This window comes from Numida meleagris, chromosome 14, assembly GCF_002078875.1.
Source record: "Numida meleagris isolate 19003 breed g44 Domestic line chromosome 14, NumMel1.0, whole genome shotgun sequence".
Classification (NCBI taxonomy): Eukaryota; Metazoa; Chordata; class Aves; order Galliformes; family Numididae; genus Numida; species Numida meleagris.
In genome coordinates, this window is record NC_034422.1 from 9,519,221 (window position 1) to 9,541,853 (window position 22,633).

At 45.8% G+C, this 22,633-nt stretch overlaps 1 protein-coding gene across 10 annotated transcripts in view; it reads left to right on the top strand.

The window, feature by feature from the left end:
* Window positions 1-22,234, top strand: part of SPPL3 (signal peptide peptidase like 3) — a 67,993-nt gene extending 45,759 nt beyond the window's left edge. For 5 of the 10 annotated variants that reach the window (XM_021413027.1, XM_021413028.1, XM_021413026.1 and 2 more), the window contains 10 exons: window positions 548-625; window positions 6,202-6,296; window positions 8,164-8,283; window positions 11,148-11,226; window positions 11,966-12,078; window positions 16,859-16,965; window positions 17,633-17,796; window positions 18,987-19,186; window positions 20,221-20,330; window positions 21,043-22,234. In XM_021413027.1, coding sequence (XP_021268702.1) covers window positions 548-625; window positions 6,202-6,296; window positions 8,164-8,283; window positions 11,148-11,226; window positions 11,966-12,078; window positions 16,859-16,965; window positions 17,633-17,796; window positions 18,987-19,186; window positions 20,221-20,330; window positions 21,043-21,114 — 1,138 coding nt within the window. In that variant the 3' untranslated portion in view covers window positions 21,115-22,234. Of the gene's footprint in view, window positions 1-547; window positions 626-5,902; window positions 6,046-6,201; window positions 6,297-8,163; window positions 8,284-11,147; window positions 11,227-11,965; window positions 12,079-16,858; window positions 16,966-17,632; window positions 17,797-18,986; window positions 19,187-20,220; window positions 20,331-21,042 lie in introns of those variants that run through there. The other 5 variants (XM_021413025.1, XM_021413031.1, XM_021413033.1 and 2 more) reach the window with 5 other exon arrangements.

Sequence of the window (22,633 nt, forward strand, 5' to 3'; positions counted from 1 at the left end):
TAAGCCTCCTGCTGAAATTGCTGTAAACCCCCTGCTTGTGGCGTGCAGGATGTAACAGCGGAGTAATTGTGTGTGATTTAAGAAGTGCACATTGCAGCTTTTGTTGTGTGTTTGAGTTGTTGGGCTCATTTGTGCTGCTTTTTCCTGGGCTGGGTGAGCCTTGACCTCCGCTGCCACGTTGCAGCTGAAGTGTGATCAGCTAAGGCATAAGAAAACCAGCTTGGTGTTACTTACGTGCAGGGTTGCATTAGTTGCAACTGAAGCAATTCGGATGTGTTTGAGGGAAACCAATCTCGCTGTGCTTACCACCAGGGTTTTGAGTTGTTCTTTGATTGCCGTGCAAACTTTGAGGGCTGCGGTCTTGAATGTAAGAAGTTAAATTACAGGCAACAGATTTTGTGTTCCTGGGTGATACGAGAGCGTTGGGGATAGCTGCCATAAGGATTTGCTACCCCCATTTCTGTTTGTGTGATGATAAGAATGAGCAAACGGCACAGGAGAAATGGGCACTCTGATGACACACCTGTCTTCTCTTTTCCAATTCCAGGGCGTATTCCCTTGTGGATTCCAGCCAAGTGTCTACTTTCCTGATTTCTATTCTCCTCATAGTCTATGGCAGTTTCAGGTAAGATTGTTCTTTAAGGCTTTATAGAATTCTTCTTTTTCAAATAAAAATATAACAACAAGTAACTGAATATAGTTTGTGCCTTTTGTCTTACTGTACGTTTGTCAGACTGACGGGCTAATGTAAATGCAATATTTCTTTATTCTGAAAAGGGAATGGAGAAGGAAGAGAAGGAAACCAGCTGAGGTTTCTGAGGAACGTGGTTGTATGACAGCTTACATGCACGCAGAAGATAACATTGAAGTTGGTCCTCAAAGACCATTCTGTAGAGTTGTATTTCGGAGGGTATAAAGGAATTGTTGGGAGATCAATGGGCGTACTATTATCAAAAGTGCCATTTTAAATATGACATTCCAGTGTTGATGCTCTGATTGCAACCAGAGCTTGTAAAGCAGAGATCCCTCAGTCCCAGCGCTGTTGTCGTGGCTGTAAGTGTAATAGAGAAGTGGGAAACACTGTCAGGGTTGAATTTTGCCATAATTATCTTGGTACCCGAGAATGCCTGTGGATTAAGTTTGGATCTTCACAAATCTGATTTGCCCCATTCAGGAGACTTGAGTGTTTAGAGGAAACGTACAGTTTTGCTTTCCAATGTAATGACACCTGAGGAATGAGTTTTGTACTGGCATACTAGGAACATTCACAGCATGCTTTTAACCGTGTCACCTGCTCTTTAGTGTCCTATTGCTATTATACATGCTCTTTTACTATTTTGCCCCATGATTTACGTTTTAAATTGCTCATTTTACAAGGACTGTAAACACCAGAAGAATCTAACTTAGTGGATGGGTTGTGATGGATACAAATCAAATGAGAAAATGCCTCTTCTAGTCCTCTTCTTTTGCGTGTTTCCTGAGGACTCCAGCTTACTGCTGACCAAGATAGGGTCTGATGCTCTGAAAATAATTCCCCGTGTTTAGCTTCTTTAGTAGATATATGATCTGAAATCCAAATGGATGTGGTAACGCTAAAAGAAAGTAGCCCTCCTCAGATAACCTTGTAGAAAGTGAACACGGTTTCTGATTTTCAGTTTGAAAAGAAGCAAATAGAGCTATTGTGGTACTGCTGGCAACTGACTTAAACAGAAGTGCAATAATAGGATCAGAAAGAATTTGGTGGGTGAGTCATTAGGATAAAATCCACGTGCGTGGTGGATCTAATCTAATGCAAGAGGTTTCAGGGGAACAAAGGAACGCCTGGTCTGCTATCCTGGTTGATACCGGTAGCGTTTGTCCAAAGACAAAGCAAAGAATAATCTAACAAGTAGAACCAAACCAAGATACTGAGACAAATGTCCAATAGATCCTGGGTAAAGCCTGCATCCACAGTGGAGCACAGCTTACAGCGTAGAGCTCCTCGTTCTCGTACTGGGGATAGAAGAGCATTTCCTTCCTTCGTTTGTGCTGGGTCAGGAACTTTAATTTCAAGCCCTTCTGAGCATCTGTACGTGTTCTGACCCTCCCTCAGCCCTTGCACTCAATGTGTTTTGTTGTTAGCTGTCAGAGGGGCAACTATGATTGTTCAAACAGTTACAAGCTATAAAATGCAGCATGCAGGGGCATATGTTAGTTACAGCTTTTCAGAGAGACCAGCTTAGCTGCAGATGGGCTGTTCTCTGTGTTTCCTGCCATACAGTCACCTGTTCTCAGAGAGGTGCTTCTCTGTGGTTTACCTGCTGGGTCACTTTGCAGGCAGGTAAGAGCTAGATCATCTTCTATCCTATCACCTGCTCAAATCAGGCTTATGTAAAGCCTGATTTAACCCCTGATCTGCCTCTTCTGGTATCTCCCTTTGAACTGTTACATGCATGCTTCTCAATCAGAATGAAGCCTACTTTTGTTATTTGCAGAGGTTTGCTCGGGTTTTAAATAGTTGTGTTTGTTTTTTTAGTATTTTAAATATTGAAGTACATAGAATCATAGAATGGCCTGGGTTGAAAAGGACCTCAAAGATCATCAAGTCTCAACCCCCCTGCTGAGTGCAGGGTCACCAACCGCTAGACCAGGCTGCCCAGAGCCATGAAGTGGTTTGCTGCCTACTTCAGAAACGGTGACCGTGGGCCCTCACAAATCACTGCTGTCTTAATGAGCTAATTCAGAACTGAAGTGCAAGCTGTACCTCCTGGATGTAGAGGAGGAGTGACCTTCCCATCCCAAAGGATCTCTAGTTTTCCCATATTAAGTACACCATGTTTTAGAGCTCTCAAGACCATAGGATAAATGGTACGGAAGAGTAATGCATATTGGTTTTATTTTCCTGTACTTTCCCTGTTCTATCTTGCTTATTTAAGTTGCAAGTTTGGCGAGATAAGGTCTTTCTCTTTTCTCGTTCTTAACTGGTGCTAACAACCATGATGGATCCACGTTCCTAACCTTCATTAGCTAACAGCATTTTGTGCGTTTCGGCTGCATGTGAAATGTAGAAGTAGGTGTAAGAACCTGAGATTTATCTCCGTGGCAGTGGTTCAAAATATTCAAATAAAACGTGTGACTAATTCTGGTAATAGTGAGCGGGGTAATAAAAATAGCTCGCTGCTAAGAGAAGGGGTGTGCTTGGAGTTCGTAAGCAGCTGCTGCCGCAGCGCTGGCAGGACGGAGCTGGGGCTGCCCAGGACTTTCCTCTGCAGGCCACCGGGAGCATCCCCCCGTGCACGCACACAGGTGGGTGTCTGTGAAGCACCTGCTGCAGGTGGGCTGCTCCAGGCAGAGCCGTGGCACCTCACTTGCATGGCCCCATCTAGGCAGCGCTTTCTGCTGTTAGTGCCCCTGTTATTTCCCCTCCAGATCTTGCATGGGAGCTTGTCTTTTAATCTCACAGGCATACGTTAAAAGGCATTGTGGCAGTGCTGGAGCGCATAACGTGTTTTAGCCTCTCTCTCCTTTCAGATTTGAGTGAATTCAACCATCTCAGCACAGTGTTTGGTTCTGACTGTCATTGTTTCATGTAGAGCAGCTGAAATTTGGCAGTTCAGTGCCAGCCCCCAGTTCTCACCATCCCAGAGCTGCTCATACTGAGCAAGGCAAGGAGGAACTTGTCAGTTTATTGCATCTCCAGCCGACACTTTAGATGCACGTTTCCTTTCATATTTCCTCCTTTGCTTCATAATGTTTTCCTGCGGGGTTTCCCTGAAGCCTCGCTGCAATAGAAGAGATCCATAGTTGAAGCTGAACTTGTACAATAGGAACGTGCCAGCAGCTTACTCAGCGTCGCCCTGCCGAGCGCTGCCCGCAGGAGCTGAGCTTTGAAGCCTTCTGCTGGAGATGAGAGGCGCTGCGAGGACCCACACAACGTGGTTTGCTGCCCGCTGGGAGCTGCTGTGTGAGTGCTGCTCATGGAAACGATGCAAAAGCCTTGAGTGAAAAAAGCAAACGTTTCTCAGCTTTGCTGTTTCTTTAAAGCCCAGTAATTTTCGGAATATCTTGTTTTTAACTTTCTCAGAGGATGTTGTAGTGACCATTCCTCGGGTGTTTTTTTATGGTGTTATTGTTGTCATTTGTAGCAGAGGGAAGGGCCGAATCCCAAACTTGGTAGAGATGCTTCAGAACTTGCCTTGGATCAGCAGCTGCCTTTCTGAGGGAAAGGGGAAGTAATTCAGTTTGTGCTTCATGTGGAGGTGAGGATAGTTGCAGGCAGTAATGTCGTAATTGCTGGCTGTATTGTAATGAAAGAGAGCGGGCTGAAGCTGTTTGTGAGCAGTACATACAGTAACATCTTTCCAGTTTTTTTTGCTGATGGTCCCATAGATGGGGAGGAGCTCCCTGCTGCCACTGATAGGGCAATGGTGCACAGCTCGTGCTGAACGGAGATCACGTAGAAAAGGGCGAAATGCTGCTCTGAGGAAAGAGTACCTTGTTAGGCTGAACCTTGGATCAATCCCACAAGGCTGTCCGCTACATTTTGGGCTTCTAGAGCTTGAGAGAAAAGCGTGAGGCTTAGTGTGGATTAATGGGGAGAAAGGAAACGTGAACCAAAGTGCACCACCAAACCGCGTGTCGGGGAGCGGCATCCCACCACTGCTGGAACTCAGCAGCCCGGGGCTGGGCCCGCTGCCCTGGGGGCTGTGCCGTGCCCCAGCCATGCAGCACAGACCTCTGGAAGAACAAGCTCAGAACAGGTTCATCCGTTAGGATTTGCGTGCTCTATTGCCTCTTCATTGCTGGTAACTTTTTAGCTGATGCTCCAAGTTCTGTATGTCTCAGGCTTAAGCTTCCTCATGCTTTGCGTGAGTTCGCATTTTGCTTTCACTTCGCAATAGAATCACTTGTGTAATAGCAGAAGAACTGGTTGCTTTCTGTGACACACCGTACTGCAGCCCCACATGTGCTTGATTGCAGGTTGCAGGACTGCAGCACGAAATTGCTTACCTGTGCATTGCAGTGGATAACCTAACACGAAATAGCTTTGATACCCACAGGATGGAACAGAAGATTGTGTTGGTTTTTTTTTGCCAGTCTGACAAATTAATAGTTTGCTCACTTTGCATAGTGCAATTGCTTGCAGCTCTGCTTGGGAAAGAAAAGAAGGATCTTAATGCTTGTTGACCAGAAGGCTTAAGGGAGGAGCTGTGCTGATGGGTCCCTGCAGTTGGTTTGAATAAATAAATCTACAGCAGTGTCCTGGATAACTTGCATGTGTGTTAGGAGAAGGAGGAACTGTCATGATAATCTTGATGGCTAAGATTTTTGTATGAAGCAGCATAGAAGATAATGATAGAAATGGTTGCTGCCCAAAACGGGTCCTAAATGAAAGTCCTTTCTTTCTGGAAGTTAAGCCAAAATTAGTTGGTAGTTGGTGTAATCTAGAAACTGCATGGAAGTGAAGGACTGTGGCAAAAGTGATAGAATAGTGTGTTATTTTGGATTTTTGTTTGGTGTATAGATAAAAATGAGAAGATGGATCAACTGGAGCTCAGGTGGTGCACAGGGGAGTGCAGCTGCTGAGGAACCAAGTCATCAATGTGCACCATTTAGTGAGAGCTTCCTCTCCTCATCCTTGCTATCAGTATCTCAGATGCATAGGTGGTTACTTCTTAGGCCTTGCTGAAACTGTTTCAGTTAACTAAGAGCTTCCTTATACTCAGCAGAGAATCACTTATAAGCAAATCTTGGTCATTGCTCATTACAAGAGTTAGAGGAAGGAAATAATACCATGTTAAAAATGAAGCCCACTAGTTAAATTTGAAAGATGAGGCACTAAGTGAGAACTTAAAGTCCTGAAACATGAGAGATCAAAACTTTTGTTGTGTTTCTGTCATGTTCTGCGTCTCCAGGTAACACAGATAATATCTGTGTTGCGGTTTGTTGTTAACAGTTGCAGTTCAGACAGTGCAGTGTCAGTCTCAGTGTGGGACCAAGTGTGATTGGGTGCCTCATCTGTAACCACGGGCTTTTTTTGTGTGTGTGTGATTTCTGGTCTGTATGGTGGGTTGTTCTTTAATAACCAGCTCTTAAAAAAACCAAATCTTGGCTTTCTCAGGGGGAAGGTGCTGTAGTAGTGGGATGGTAACGAGACCGCAGCCAACAAACCCAGATGGGAGTTTGAAATTCGCCTGCTAAGTTTGCTTCTCTTTCCTGCAGGTCTCTTAACATGGACTTTGAGAATCAAGACAAAGAGAAGGACAACAGCAGCACGGCTGGGTCTTTTAATGGCAACAGCACCAATAACAGTAAGGGTCAGCTTTACTCCTTGTCTTTCTTTCATCACTTCAGCATGTTGTGCCGGCTTTTGTTTCACCCAGCCATGTGTGTCAGCTCGCGCTCTGTAGGCTCACCTGCTGTAATGGAACCGTTCAGTGGAAGCATGTGCCCTCGCCCGCTTCGTGCCCACGGAAGCTGAATTTAAACCATCAGTGCAATGTTTCCATAACGCATGGAAATGTCATGCTGTGCAATTTGTCAGGTCCTACTGGATGTGGAAACTGCCTTTACTTTTATATTTGAGATACAGCTGTGGAAGAGAATGTAATTTCTCTTTGTCCGGTGTTTATCACAGTGACACGACGCGTTGGCCCGTCTGCAGACAATTAGAGGTTTAATCTCTTGCTATGCTAATGAGTCTATAGGGATGATTCAGCTTTATCAACAGAGAAACAGAAGTATAGCTTTCACATGGCCTTGGGTGGCGCGTGTAAAATGGACAACAAAGCATGTGTACACACAGCCCTTCCAGAGGGAGATTAACCTGCCAGCTCTGATGCGGCGGCCGTCCCCTCTGCTACTGGTGAATAGATTCCAGGCAGCTTGGCCATCAGAGATGTGCTGTTTTGTGAGCAAAAATACGTATGGGAACAATTGGAGTGGAATGTGTTGTATGCAGTGTGCTGTAAATTCACACGAGTGTAAGTTGCGGTAATGTATGTGGCCGTACTCTGAGAACAGACTCCAGAAGGAAATTTCAGCAAGTTGCAAACACAGGACTGGGACATGGGAGCCCTGTGCACAAACCACTGGATGCTGAGCTGGCTTTGTTTAGAACAAGAAAAGCAGCTTGAAATTAACACATCATAACAAGGAGCGCGTGTTTCGTGGCGTTGGGCTTTGTTAACCATTGGCAGCACAGTTCCAGCACGGAGGTGCTTCAGCAGGGAACTGCTGGGGCTCTGGGCACCTGGGAAGTAGAGGAGCTGGGCTGGGGAGTGAGCGCAGTGAGGGGATGAGCCACGAAACCGATCAGAAATGAAATGAAGAGCTTTGACATTTTGCACTGCACGCGCTCATTCCCGTATGCCGGGGCAGTTTGTCATATGTCACTTCTGTTGTTTTTTTTTTTTTTCCTTGGGAAATTGAAGAGCATGTAAATAAATTTCATTTCTCAAGGCAGGAGGAACTAGATGTAAGCTGCAGATTAGGACACAGGACTTTCTGTCTCGGTGCTGTCATCACTGGGCTGTCTGTGTTGTGCTTTACCCTTTTGTCACTCCTCAGTAACACAGAAGTACCGAGGCTTTGTGCAGCGTAAGCAGTGTGATGTCTGTGATCATGGTTCTCCTTTTCTTTTATAAAAATTACAACATACTGGTGACAGAAATTGTGTTTCTTCATATCCAAGAGGGTTTTCTGACATCCCTAAATACATTGGTAACTACATTGGAGTTCTGTAAGCAACTTATTAGTATGCTGCTCTACTGGAAAAAATGCACCCGCTTTTACACACATGTGCAGTTTGTGTGTATGGATACTTGTGTGTGTTTGTGTGTGGGTTTGTGCACACGTATGTGATTCATAATCGCGAGCTGATGTTAATTTTTAACTTGTTATTCATTCTGGCCATGGCACCAGGAAAAAAAACAACAGCAAAACCTGAGTCTGCTTTCAACTTCCAGCTCTTGAGTTGCAACAAAGCAGCCCTGCTGGCGCCCACACCCGCTGCCAAAGCCGCGTCCTTGCAGAGCTGCAGCGCTGAGTGAATTCCGCTGGCGCCAGCATTGACATGAAGCATAGTGCTCGAACCCTGAGTGGTGCCTGCCGGTCAGGACGGGCTTTTGGCGTGTGTCTGGTGTGAAGGAGCCCACGTGAAGTGTCACCTTCTTTCTCCTGCAGGTATTCAAACCATCGATTCCACGCAGGCGTTGTTCCTGCCCATCGGAGCGTCTGTGTCCCTCCTCGTTATGTTCTTCTTCTTCGATTCAGTTCAAGTTGTCTTCACAATATGCACAGCAGGTGACTGCGTTTTCTTCTCTCTGTAATCACTGGAATAGAAGAGAAAGCACTGGTGCCATTTCAAGTTGTTGGTGAAAATTATAACACGTGTCATAGCGCATTTTCAAAGAATGAATTGGTTTCATGATTGTATTTTCACTCTCTGTCGTGGTAATTGGAAGTGTTGTTTGAGAAGTATTTTCCACTTAAAGATTTGTTAAACTTTCTGACCTGTAGATTGCAGGAGTTCTGAAAGGTGCTGGATATATCATTTTAAGTAAATAGTTCCCTTGTTAAAAATCAGTGCTTAGAACTGTACATGGTATTTCCTAATTCAGGTACTTCACAGGATCGTAGCGTAATTAGGTATTAGTTCGTAGCGTAGAAGGAGGCTCTGGAGATCATACTCAGACTTCTTTCCCTAATTCAATTTTGGTTTTTGCTCTCGTACAGATTTTCACAGTTTGAAGGGTTTTTAATTGTCAGTGTTACTCTCTTGCACTGCTTGGCCTTAGGGCAGAAATGAGATGATTGCAAATAAATAGCAACTCCTCTGATCCTGTTTATTATTATCTACATTTGGCTATTTAAGTAAATACCAGGACTCTGATTTCTGGAAAATGTTGGCCTTTTGATCTTCCTGCAGATTTCCAAGAGCCCAGCTGCTATTCAGGGAAACAAGGTCCTCCTTGCTGCTCCAAACGTGCACAAGCTTTAAAAAAAATTGTCCTCAGTTCACGCACTGAGTCTGGGCAGGCTTTTAACCCCCTCAGTGCCTCCCATCTTCTCCTGCTTCCCCGATTTGCAGTGCGTGCTCTTCCCTCCCGATGTCAGCCTCCTCAGCAGCGCTGGTGTTGGTGGGTGAAGGCCGAATCCTGCTCTCCAGATGAGTCCTGGGGTGCAGTCTGTGCTGCTGGGCACTTGGTGCAGCGCTGGCTGCTGTCACGTGGGTTCTTTCCTATCCGAAGCAGATCATTACTTGGTGTAAATTCCAGCACAAGATGGATGTTAGTGATAAGGGAAGCTTTATGACAGAAGAAAAACTTGCAAGTCAAGCTTATTGGTCCGTGTATTTCCAGATGACCCTGACATTTGTAACTCTATTTGTGAGGCTTGTGCTGTGTAGTCAGGCTGCATTGTGCCAGCCAGGGCTTGTTCCAGGTTTAACAGCACTGAGTTTCTCTGGACTGGTGCCTTGTGGTGTCTCTGCTCTTGCATTATGATACTGTTGTGTGCTTTGCTGGCCTCACATCAAGGAGTGTCCCTCAGCATAGGGCCCGGGAGCTCTGTTGGAGGCACTTGGCAGGGAGTGGGCTATGGCCAGGTCTCTAGCTCAAATACATCTTCCTTTGTGTAGAGTTCAGAGGCTGGTGTGGGTGTGTTTTCAAATTATAGCTGGTGTCTGGTTTCGTAAACCACTCTTAAATCTTCCTGCCTCCAACACTGGCCGTTCAGGGAAGGGTCAGGCTGCAGGGAAGGCCCCATCGCAGCCCCAGGCTCCCGGAGCGCTGCTGGGAGCAGGCAGAGCCGGGGGTGGCACGATGCCCGCTGGGTGTGTTAGGCCAAGGCATCCCGATCCTACAGTAGGGATTGAGGCTGAGGGGAAGGAGAAACGTCCAGCTGGAAGGCTGGGCTGTAAGGAGCAAGCTGAGAGTGGTGGTGGAAGCCAGGACAGGAGGTGTGGGATCCCCTGGTGGGGGACCTTTGCCAGGCACCTCTGAAAAGCATCCAAGGTGCCTCAGTGCAGAGATGTTACGCTCTGTGTTCTGTCCCTGCCTGTTCTTTTTTTTTTTTTTCTTTTTCTCCTCCTATCTGAAATACGAACAGAACTGTGAGTTTCTGTGGTGCTGTTTGCCAACAGACACCTTTTTATTCGGCGTGGATTTATGTGGTTATTTATTTATTTCCTCCGGCCAGACGGGGCAGAATTGAGGGCTGGAAGGATGCGGTGTGACCAAGGCAATTTTTCTCCAGTTGGCTTCAGCTGCGTGCTAAAGAGAATGTTTGATTCTTCCTCGTCCTCATAGCTTAAGAAAGAAAAAAAAAAATCTTGTATAAGAGCAGTAACAACCACCAGAACTCCTAAGGAATGGGTGGACGCTCACTCCTTCAGTTTGCATTTCGGTCTGTCCATGTCAGTGCTGCTGCTGGGCGCATTTCCAAGCCCTCGCTCTTCCCCCTTTCAAACAGCCTTAATACGAAACCCGTGCTGTTGTTAAAAAGCAAAAAGCTGGAAGGGAAGAATGGTGAGGAATGCCAACAGTTGCTGAACTTTTTTACAGATGTGTGGGTGGGATAGAACCAGAAAATGTTTGTGGAAGTGTTATGTTTGGTTATTTACGTCGTTTCATCATTTTTGCTGTTTTCAAAAGCTTAGAGCACTTGTATTTCACCTATTTCTCTGCTGTACTGTGATTGAGTAATGAATACATGGTTATGAGTGGAAGGGAGAAAAAAGGGACTGAGCTGAAAAAGCAAAGAACGCCTTTGCTGAGCTGACTTGGTCTGTGTCATGTGCTAACATGTTAAGAAACCCACAGCTTGGAGTAGGTTCTTCATTTTTGTTGACTACTCAGAAGCTTTTTATTGCCAACATGATCGTGAATGGCTTTGAGGATGATTTTTTTTTTTGTTAAAAAAGTTCTTCTTTTTAGGTGTGGAGATAGAAGCATTCAGTTCTTTTAAGAGCTTTTATTGTGATTGAAATTTGGAATTAATAGAAGTTCTGCAGAAAACCTTGGAGTCTTTAACTGCTGTTGCTTTAGTAATACTGTGTATGATAATAGAGCATTGTTGCATGAGCTTTTTCAAATTGGAGAAGCTACTTTGTGCACTGTAGAAATGAGGCCTGAATGTACTAATATCACCTTTTCTTCCTTTTCTAGTCCTTGCAACAATAGCTTTTGCTTTCCTTTTGCTCCCGATGTGCCAGTACTTAACACGGCCTTGTTCACCTCAAAACAAGTAAGGACTTGAAAAACGTTTTACTCCTCTTCTTGTACGCTATAGTTATTTATTTTAATATGAATTCTTTAGCAGAGTCTTTGGTTACAAGCGGTAACCTCGGGGCCCAAGTTCACGCGTACTTCTTCTGTGCAAACACCGTGCTTCCACTCTGGCACTAGGAAGCACCACTCCTGCAAGTCGCGTGCTTGCCAGGCTGGGAAACACAACACCATTGCAGGGGACTGGATTTCCCAACAGTGGCTTTTCAGAAGTTTGGTTTATTTTTGCTGAGAATTCAGTTTCAGAATTGGTGTTGGGTTTTAATGTTTCTTAATGCTGAACCAAGAACGTTAGTGCTGCCTTGTTCAGAGGCTGTAGTTACTCTAGTGAAAACGGCAGTGGTTGGTGTCATGCTTTGCAGCTAGTTGTTTGTTTCTTCTCTTGTGACTCGGGTTCATGCTGCAGAAAGCACTTCCAGCTCGTACTAGGAAATGCCATCCGTGCTGACCATGTCAAGAGAGGTGCTGGGATTTACCAGTCTTATTCCATTGTTGTAGTTTGGGATTTACACATCACTTAAATGTTAGGAAAACGTATTTTGCTGCTGTTCTGATACCTATTTGAGGCAAAAGAGCTTCCCCTTGGTTGTTCTTGGCTTCCTTCATCAACAGTTGAGCTTTGTTCCAGTAGCATCCATTTTCTGCTGTGTAACTGGAAACACGAAGCCCTGTAGCTCATGTCTGTGTGTTGTTCCCAGGATTTCCTTTGGCTGCTGCGGGCGTTTCACTGCTGCTGAGTTGCTCTCCTTTTCACTGTCTGTGATGCTTGTGCTCATCTGGGTCCTGACTGGTCACTGGCTCCTCATGGATGGTGAGTATGCCAACAAAGGGATTTCATTGCCAGTTCGTGCCTGTTCTGACACGTCCAGACACCTGGGGATGGATGGTGACATTTGCTGTTATTAATGTCTTGCTGAATCGTAATATTTGTGTGGTAGACTCCCTGAGAACAAGCCCTGTCAGAAGCATGCCGGGGTGATGTTCGGGACACCAGTTTTTCTGGTTTGTAAAAGCTTCCCAGGAAGTGCCAGAACACCCATGAGCGCCGTCCTGCACCCGCGTGGCGCGGGGAGGATTGCCAGCTTTCAGTGAAGTGTGTGGAGACGGTGGTTGCTCGTGAATCATAGCGTGATCTTTACAGTCTGGTTCATTTCTGCTGCGCGTTGTGTTGGGTTTTGCTTTGGACGATCAAGGACTTTGTTGTGAGGCAGCAGCTCGTTGTCTGTGGTGGTGCCAGTTGGGATGGGTGAACCAAATTCAGCCTTTGCTGTTCTGGCTGAACCAAATTCACAGCTTGCTGTTCCCACAAAGAGCTTTCCTCCTCCCCTCTGCCTTCCAAATCCCTTGTGCTGGCTCCGGCATTCATTTACTCTCATGTTGGACTGATTCAGCTCTCTAGAATTGTAGCGTACTCTTTTTTTTGCCGGGCTGCTGCAGTGGGATGATCTGGATTGTTGTGCAGCTGGGTATGCACTAGATTTGGCAAAAGGGAAGTGGCAGCACGATGGGATCTGAGAGGATCGAGTGGATGTGACTCGAAGCAAAGGGATGAAGGGGGCAGCCAGGGGCAGGGCCTCTGCTGCTCAGCGGTGTCAGGCACTGAACTGGCTCGGGACAGCTCATGAAGTTACATCCTGAGGCGGAGATTACGTGAGGAAAAATAGCTGGAACAGCGTTACCTCCCCTTGAAATTGCATCTTTCAATGAGACACGTGCCAGCAGCTTTCTAGTTGCTCCTAAATGAGATAGCAGCACAAGTCCTGAGCGCTGGCACCTTGACTGTGTGTTTTGTATTCGGGTTTTGTGTGTCAGTCGTGCTCTCTGCTGCCACTCAAACTTCCACCTGGTGCCTGCTAGGGAGTACCGTGTAAAATACACTGATACCGCGTGGAGAAATGCAGGTCATGTTTGTTTTGTTTTATGCAGAGCGGCCCACCAAGAAATCAAGGGCGGTTTTTGGTCTGCTGTAGATACACAGTTGGGTGTAACTTCAGGTGTGCGTTGTGACCTAGTCTGAATGATTCTTCTACAGAGAAGCTGATAGAAGCATTTACATACAGAGTAGCTATTTTCGTGAGCAGTTCACTTGCAGAGCCCTGAACTATGGGCATCGGGCAGTTCCTGGGTTTTATTTCTTTGTGGTTATTTATGATGTAATGAATTGCACTGACGCCATTTAGCTTTGGAGCATTTGATGTATTTGATGTTAAGGGAGGTTGTACTATATAGGTTAGCCTCCCTTAGTTTGCTTAAATGCAGTTAAACCGGCGTTTGCTGGTGACATTGAAGAGAAGGCAGCATTTATTGGCCTTCATCGGGGGCACAGGCTGCGGCCTTGCTCCTCGTCCTGCATGGCTGCAGGTGGGATCGCCTCATCCCTGCCTTCACCCTCTGCTTCTCTGTGACTGCGTTCTTGAGACCCCAGTTAACCTTGTTTGGAGAGAAGTGCTGGGTGCTGCACAGCTTGCTGCGCCTGCTGCTGCGCGGGATCCAGCTCCTCCTGGTTCTCTGTCGGCAGGATTGGAGCAGATGTGACTGAACCTGACAGCGCCCGCACCTCTGGCTGCAGGGAGGAGCAGGGCGTGCCTTGTGCAGCCGAACCTTTCCTGATGAGTGTGTTACAGCTAAGTAAAAGGGGAAGCACTCAGTGGCTTTTTCTATTCTCTACAACATTGAGGTGCAGCGGTTTCTGCCAGAACAGCCTTCATTGCTCAGATGGAATTCCCTCGTCCCCTGGTAGTTGGTTGGATTGTTCCTGGAGTCTAGGGACATGTTACAGGATAGGATGAGAGGACTGTCTTTTAAAAGCTTTCCTAAACAGAGGAAGTGCCTGGAGATGGAAAATGGGAGTGCTATAGATTTAGGCAGCGCCCTTCCACAGCAGTGGAGTGAACTGAGCAGCCTTGGATACCCTGGGAACTGTTACGGATCTTAGCTGCTGCAGCAACCAAACAGAAACTGGTGTGTGTTCATGTCTGCTCTGTAAATACACTTTGAGAGTTCTGTAGGTACGTAATTAGGTCACAGCTCCAGCACCTGTTTCAAAGGTCAGCTGGTGGCTTATGGGCGAAGCCTGAGTCCTGCTGTTTGCATAATGCTCTGCAAAACAGAAATCGCTCCACCACCTTCATCTGTTCTGGATGCAGTAGTTCAGTAGAGCTAAAAAACGACATCTGCAAGCCTAAGGTTTAATCACTTGTGCAGGAATAATCTTAATCTGCGGAATTTTCCTCTGAATATCCTTATTCTGTAAGAGGTGTGCTTGGTGGGGCGTGGAAGTCAGTCCCTTCAGAAGGTTGAATGGTAACTATCAGCTAACACTGTCAACTCAGCACTTCCAGCGGAGCTGCTGGTGCTGCAGCTTTCGGTCAGTGTGTCGGTCCATCTTTCTGTCTCCTTGTCTGTCGGTTTGTCCATCTGACAGTCAGACTGATGGGCTGACGGATGGAGGGGAAGACTAATGGACAGAAAGACAGTCAGATGGGCGGAGAGACAGAAAGACTGACAGAAAGATGAATGGATTGGTAGACTGAAGGGTGGACAGAAAGACAAACTGACCATCTTTCCGTCTGTCCACCCTTCAGTCTGTCAGTCCCTCTGGCAGATACATAGATGGAAAGAGGGATTTGACAGGCAGGTGGGTGGACTGATGGACATTTGCAGAAGGACAGACTCGTGGACAGACAGAAGGGCAGAGGCGGATGGGCGGACAGATGGACACATGCTTGAAAGGATGCATAGGCTGATGGACAGACAGAAGGACAAACGGGCTGTCTCTGTCCATCCGACATTCAGTGGCACTGTCTTTCTGTCCATCCAACACTCCATCATCCTGTCCATGTGTCCTCCTGTCTGTCCCTCCAACTCTCTGCCTGCCTGTCTTTCTGCCTGTCCATCTGTCTGTCCATCTGACGCTCTGTCCCATCTGTCTTTCCATCCTTCCTTCTTTCCGTCCTTCTGGCTGTCTGTCTGTCCAACATTGTTTGTCTGTCCCTCCATCCGTCTCTCTGCCTTGCCATCCATCTTTCAGTTTTTCTTTTCCACCCCCTTTTAAGCACAGTGTTCTCTCGGCACAATGAAAATGTGTCACGTGTGTGCCTGTGTGAATTTCCACGATACAGGAACAGTGTGTGAACAACAGTTAAAACTTCATGTTGGTTAAAATATTTCCACTTCCAGTTAATTATAACGTGGAAATCCTCTCCTAAACACAGGCCAGCCTGAGCTATTATTAGCATTGGCTTTGGAGAAATCTCTTTGATTTAAGACAGCCTGTTCCTTTGTATGTGCTCTTCTGCCAGAGGAAGCCTGTGACTGCAGCCTGTACTGAATTACGGAACATACTTCTTTCACTCACTGCTTTGCTGTGTCAAATTCTTCAAACCTCAGTAATTTGTTTCATAACAAGTTGCAATAACGCAGCATGATTTAGGATTGATTTTTTTTTAAATCTCAGTAATCACATTGCTTCATTAAAACTGGCAGCCGTGCCACGCAGGGTTACGTGGGGACGTCGAGCTGTGCCCAGCAGTCCGGGCTGGGAGCTGCTCCACGGCTCTGTCTCTCGAGCCTGCACGAAATGGTCCATGTAGTGCTTTGATGGAAGAACTCCGTGTCCTCTGGATGAAACGCGAGTGAATGGATTTCTGCAATTCTGTAACGATAGTGTAAGAATTAGAAGGTTCACTTGTGAACTGTGGCCTGGTCAAGCTGTCGTGCTGGTGAGCTTATGCTGACAAAATACATAGGGGATTGGATTGGTACCTGCACAGGAAGGGATCCCCCCACCTCCCCCATCTAGATGTGTGTCATGTTTCAGGTTTAATTTTGCATTGCACATCCTTAATCTTCTCCTGGAACAGAACTGACAACTCGGAGCTTGCAGCATCAGTCAGTGCAGCTGGCTCTTTCTGAAGGCTCACCCATGGGAGGGGACTTGCCCTGTTCCCCCATTGAGGGCAGGCTTTCACACAGATGTGTGGTACTGGGAAACTCCCTGTACAGTATGGGTACAGGGATTAGTAATCTCTAAGCAGTAGGAGCTCATAGCTGATGTTTGGGCAGTCTTGCACTATCTTGCTCAAGTAGAAGATTGGTTTGAGTGCTGCTTGGTCATACTGTGACACGTTAGCGTGCTGATTTCTGGAGTAAGCAGTGGATGTTTTTCTTGTCACGCATTCACTAGAACGCTCCTGGTGGTGGAGAAGTAGTTTCCTGTGGAGGGCACCCAGGGCTGAAAGCTGCGATGCCGTTTGTAACTGGACAGCTTGTGTTCTGTGGGGGAGATGGTCTCCAGGACCCTGGTCATGAAAACATTTCTTTGTGGTGGGCGGTGGAAGTGGAGTGGTATTTCTATTTCTATAGGGGTGTGGATGTATTTTCTCCGCTCTTGACTCATAACAACTTCAGAATCTGGAAATATTACAAATTCATCTGGTGCGTGCAGTGCTGCTCAGGTGCAAACAGAAGTTTCTTTTGAGAGGGATTTTTTTAGAGGGGAGAGCGTGGGTTTCTTTTTCAGTTGTCGTTACTTGTTTGGTTGGGGTTTGTTCTTATTTCTAATGCACTAATGATGTACTTGTGTTTTGTAGCTCTGGCTATGGGCCTGTGTGTTGCAATGATAGCCTTTGTCCGGCTGCCGAGCCTGAAGGTTTCCTGCTTGCTGCTCTCGGGGTTACTAATTTATGATGTCTTTTGGGTAAGTGCTTTGTTTTGTGTTGTCGTTTGGATTTGTAATTGGCCTTGTGCTATCTATACATGAAATATGCTAGTATGAAGCTGATGAGCCTCATTGCTCTCTTCTGAAAACTTCAGTCTTCAGCAGAATGCAGTATAATTTCCTCACTAATTAGTTAACCAAATCAGAAGCATTATTAGAATACTTCAGTTTTGGCAGATTCTAAGAAAAAATGAGACCTTCAATTTTGAAAGCTTGGCTGCGGATCAGAACAAGCAGTTCCAGTGTGAAGCCTTATCCACGTTTCTATCCATATTCCTATTAGAAATAAGCATTGCATCAGCAGTCTGAGCACTGTGCTCTCCTCTGCTTCCGAGCTTTCTCACCTTTGGTGCCTTATTTCCTGCCTCTTCCTGATGCTTGTCCGGAGATGGTCGTACCTGTTGGTTGTATCTTGATATCAAAGTATATTCCAGTCATTCGTGAGGATTAATGGTGCAAAAAAACCAACTTCATCTGGTTGTTCTAAATACATTCTGCATTTTGTTACCGTATATACAATGTGTGTGTATGGAAATGGAAGCAATATCTTCTGTTGAAGAGGTGAAGCAACAAGAGGGAAAAAGAGCTGCTTTGAGTTGCTGTATAATTGCAGTTTGTCATTTTGAATGATTTTCTTGCCCTGTAGGTCTTTTTTTCTGCGTACATCTTTAACAGCAATGTGATGGTGAAAGTGGCCACGCAGCCTGCTGATAATCCCCTGGACGTTTTGTCCCGGAAACTTCACCTGGGACCAAACGTGGGTAGAGATGTTCCCCGCCTGTCGCTGCCCGGTAAACTTGTGTTTCCAAGGTACAATCAGCAATTCTTTTCCGGTACGATAGAAGAGAAGTTTCCCTCAGCGCTATATTAGCACTGATTCTATTTTCTGCTAATTCTATTGGAAAACACCAGCTTGGTTTCCTGTTCAGTCAATCCCTCTTTGTGATAACAATGTCTGCAGTAGAGTTTTAAGGATTTGATGCTTCGTGCTGTCTCACGCATGCAGAAATGATCCTAAGTTAGGACCTGGCCCTTTCAGAACAGAATGCACTTTTTGATGTGAGTTCTACAGTTGAATAACTTCTGCTCTAGAATGTGTTCATGAGCTCATGCTTAAAACCAAAAAGAGCTTAGGTTCATTCTAAAATTGGAGTAGTCACGAGTACTGCATAATTGCAGGTAATTGGGAAGGGAGTTAGAAACTGGGATGGACAATGAAGACTTACTGGGGTAGATGCTGTGCTGGAGGGGGATTGTTCCACATCTCTACTGCAGGAGTTCCTTGATGTTCAGGATTTGGAACTAGCTACACGTGGGCCTGTGAGCGTTTCAGAACGCTGGCTTATCATTATTCTGTTCCTCCTTCGATGCTGGAGTGCTGAAATTGCAGAGATTAGGGGATGATTATCTGCAATGATGAAAATTGTTTAGTTTATTCTGCAATAAACTTATTTGGCATCGTTTTCGGAAAAAGATCTTGTGTAACGGCAAATTTTAATTTTTAATCTGCGTAGCAGTTGGCTCTTTCCTGGGAATCTGGTAAAATTCCAGTTTTATATGCATCGTGTCTGAATTAAGCCGTGAACTGCTGTATTGTTTTACATTGGAGCTGATTGATCTACACTGAAATGAAGGCACAGTGCTTGTCAGTGTTGGTCAAGTGGCTGGCAGGGCTGTCAGCTGGGAGCCACCTCCTGCTGCTGGTTGGAGTACTGAGCTAAGGGATCTGTTTCACTGGGTGACTTCCAGCAAAGCAGCTTAAACCCTGCTAGTAGGAATAGCTGGTTTGGAGCAATGGGAACATTTAAAACTGAGCTGAAATGGCGGTGAAGTCGCTAAGGAAAGTCTTTAGTAGCTGGTATTTGTGTAGTAGGTTCTACTAGGTAAAAGTTCCCCAGTATAAGGGGGGCATGTGCAAAATGAAGCTACAAACAGAGTGGACGAGTGTGGAGCTTGTTACCCCGTGTATGGGTGCAAACCCAGTTTCAATTGCTCTCCAGTTCCACAGGCAGCCACTTCTCTATGCTGGGGATTGGAGATATTGTGATGCCAGGTCTGCTGCTCTGCTTCGTCCTGCGCTACGATAACTACAAGAAACAAGCCAACAGCGATTCCTGTGGTGCCCCGGGACCAGGGAACATCTCCGGACGTATGCAGAAGGTCTCTTACTTTCACTGCACACTTATTGGATATTTTGTAGGTGAGTAATTGGTTTAATATGGATAGCTGCTTAGTGAGCAAGAGTGGGACTGTTGTAGTAGGTTTAAAAGATGATGAACCGAGGTATACAGAGGCTCTGGGAGACTGCTTGGTTATGCTGGTTTGGAGCTCTCCTCTCTTGATTTTCACTGGCATGATGGAGGGAGAAAAGCCCTTCCCAACTTTGCATTATTTTGGCGTGGATTTTATTTAGGGGGTAGAAGAGATTATTGGCATATTTCTCTGAACCACTTCTTGTACCTTGCTTTACGAGCACAGAAGCTGTCGTAGCTCGTACCTGGGGGAGGCAGAAAAAACATGAGAGTTTCTAAATGGATTATGCTGTGAAAGAGTACACCTAGATAACAGATCATTTATTTTAGAGAATTCCAGCATTTCTGTATTCTAGTGCTAACCCTTATGATCCCGTAACACAGGACAGAAAACTGTAAGTAGCTGCAGCTGGAATGCCATCTGTAATTTGAAGTAGCCGTCCCTCTCCTCACTGACAGATTCTTTCTCTGAGGTCAGGACACGTGTGTGTGTATCCAGGTCCCCTGTAGCCCTTTAGTGGAAAGATGGCTTCTTTCCATTGCGTCCGCCCGCCCACCCCAGGCTTTGCCCCATGTTCCTTTGGGCACATCTCCAGGAGAAGCGTTCCTGGTGTGAGCAACCCTTCCCAGGCCAGGAGCCTCAGACTGCCAGTCTCAAGAGGTACCAGCACCGTGTAGCATGGAAAACAGTTCAGTGTGGGGCGCTCAGCTTCCTCTTTTTTGCTTTTAGTTATGGTTTGTTTGTGATATTGTTAGCTTAGTCTTTGAGGTTTAAAACTGGAGGGAGTGGCTCAGCACAGCTTAATATTAAAACAGAATAACTACTTCTTATTTTATAACTATTTAGGGAAAGCAAAGCATAGATAAATACATCTTTCTGTAGCCTGTCATACAGTGGTGTGTAAGGAAACACCTGCGGATGAAAAGATCCAGAACATCCACGTGCTGTTTAAAGATGTTCAGTCACTTCTTTCTTTTGCAGGCCTATTAACTGCAACAGTAGCCTCTCGTATTCACCGGGCAGCCCAGCCTGCCCTCCTGTATCTGGTACCTTTTACCTTATTGCCGCTCCTCACCATGGCATATTTAAAGGTAAGATGGGATTGCTGCTGGCAGGAGGCCCGGGGCTCAGCTGGCAGCCAGGCAGTGCTCCTGCACTGGGCACCAGTTACTGGGGGATGCGTGCCCTCTCCCCTCGCTAAGAGCCGAGGCCGAGAGCTGACGTACTGCTGCTCCTGTGGGGAGTTCTCATTTTGGAGCCCTGAGCAACCGAGAGATGTGTGCTTGAACTAGAAGATAATGTATGCACATAAAGTGTCAGTAAACATAAACTAAACAGACTCAGAAGTGTTACGAGCTGTCTTAATTAAATAATGGAGTTTGTCCTCCCCCAGCTGGCCATGGAGGAAAACGTTTGCACAAAGGCTGAGTGGAGAGAGGAGAGGCAGGTGTCTACGTGTTTCCAGGCACCTGTTCTGAACTGGAATTTTAAAATGCTATCTTTCCTGTTTTGGGGTTATTTCTGAAATATGCATCTAGCATTCTACAGAACAGAGCCTAAGAAAGGGCAGAATTCTCCACCCACATAAACATTTGAGGCAGATCTGCCTCAGAAATGAAGTGTTTTGACCTGACGGTGGAAAGGAAGGATGTATTTTACTGTCTTAATTATCATCTGCAAAACAGTTGGAGAGCAGATTTGCTTTCAGATCTGCCCACGGTTGTACCTGTATTTTAAAACCTGGATTCTAAACAGGCTTTACGGTTTCTAAGTGCACGGTCCTTGTGCTCTTCCCCTGCCCAGGGCGATCTACGCCGCATGTGGTCCGAGCCCTTCCACTCCAAGTCCAGCAGCTCCCGCTTCCTGGAAGTATGATGGAACAGACAGCGACCCGAACTTCTGCCTTGGTCCTTTTCACTTTAACTTGTGGCTTTGTCATCTCCTGACGCTGGACTGGCTGCCAGGTACTTGGGAAGGTACCAACTGCAGGACTTGTACGAAAGGAGGGGAAGGAAAAAAGCTGAGGCTCTGGAGCTCCGTCTCATCGCCCTGCGGATGTGGAACTGGGGACCCTTTGTGCAACTGCAGCCACTTTCCTCTCCTCCTCGCTCTGATGGATTAGTAGCAGACTCTTACCTACGCGAGAGAGGAAGAGACAGACTTGAAACTGAAAACGGCTTGAAGCCGTTCAAAAACTCGTGAACACTAAAAGAAAAAACAGTTAGGCAAACTGAAGCTTCTTCAGCGAACCCTCCTAGGCATTGGGACCAGTTTCCTGTCGGACTTCAGTTTTGAAAAGAACTGAGACAGAAAGTTTTCTGTCACAATATTGGGGTTTTTTTGGTTTTTTTTTTTTTTTGATTTATTAAATATTTCCTGTGGTGTGAGGTTACTTATTAAATCCACAGACATTGAGTGACTTCTTGCAGTATACATATAAAAATTTGTTGTAACAAGTTACATTTCCACGCAGATGTCATGTTGCAGTGAAAAAGGGCACGATTTTTATACATATATATATACACACACATATAGATATATATATGAATAAATGAAAACCTGCTAAGATCATGCTATGTAGCAGACAGGGGCTTGCTGTAATTTTTAGCATGTAGAGCAGTTTACTCTGGCTTTCTTGTATATGAATCTACGATGAGCTGCTGTTTTTCTCCCCCCTCCTGAAACTGAACCTGCAATTTAAGAACAGATGTAGTATTTGTACCAGTTGTACTCACGGACTTTCGGGGATATTTGATTTTGATCAATGTAGCAAACTAGGGAAGAAAAACGTCGAAACCTAACCCTGTTTGTTTGAGGGGGGAGGGATGGGAAGGGTCTTTTTTTTTTTTTTCTTTGTTTCTTTTTTACAATCAGCTCCCTTGCAGGTTTTTAGTAGTTCCTTCCTGACCCGGTGCATGTATTATAGCAGCAATTGTCTTTGTGCTTTCTGATCATAGTAATGTATCACTTGTAAATACATTTTTTCTATTTTCTATTTTTTTGTATTTTTTTGCATTTTGTTTCATTAGTGTGCTGTATTTTTTCCGTGCCCCTGCCCCTTAAAGGTTAAAAAAAAAAAAAAAAAAAAGGAAAAAAGAAAGCTGTCCTTTCCTGTTGTGCCTGGTCAGTCTGTGTGTCGATGCTCTGTACCTGACAGCCTGTTCATGATGTGTTGGTGGTTGTTGTTTTCCAACCAGCAGTTCTGGTTGTGTTGTTCTCTTGGCTGGAAGGCAGCCCGCAGCTCACCAGAACGTTCGTGCTCTGTCCCTCTTGTCAGTCCGGTGCTGATCCCTGGGAGGTGACAGCAGGAACACAGGAATGTTCCAGCCTGGGATCTGACCTGTACCTGCGAGGCAGCGCTTTATTCCAGACAGGTGAGGAAGTTTCGGTGAAA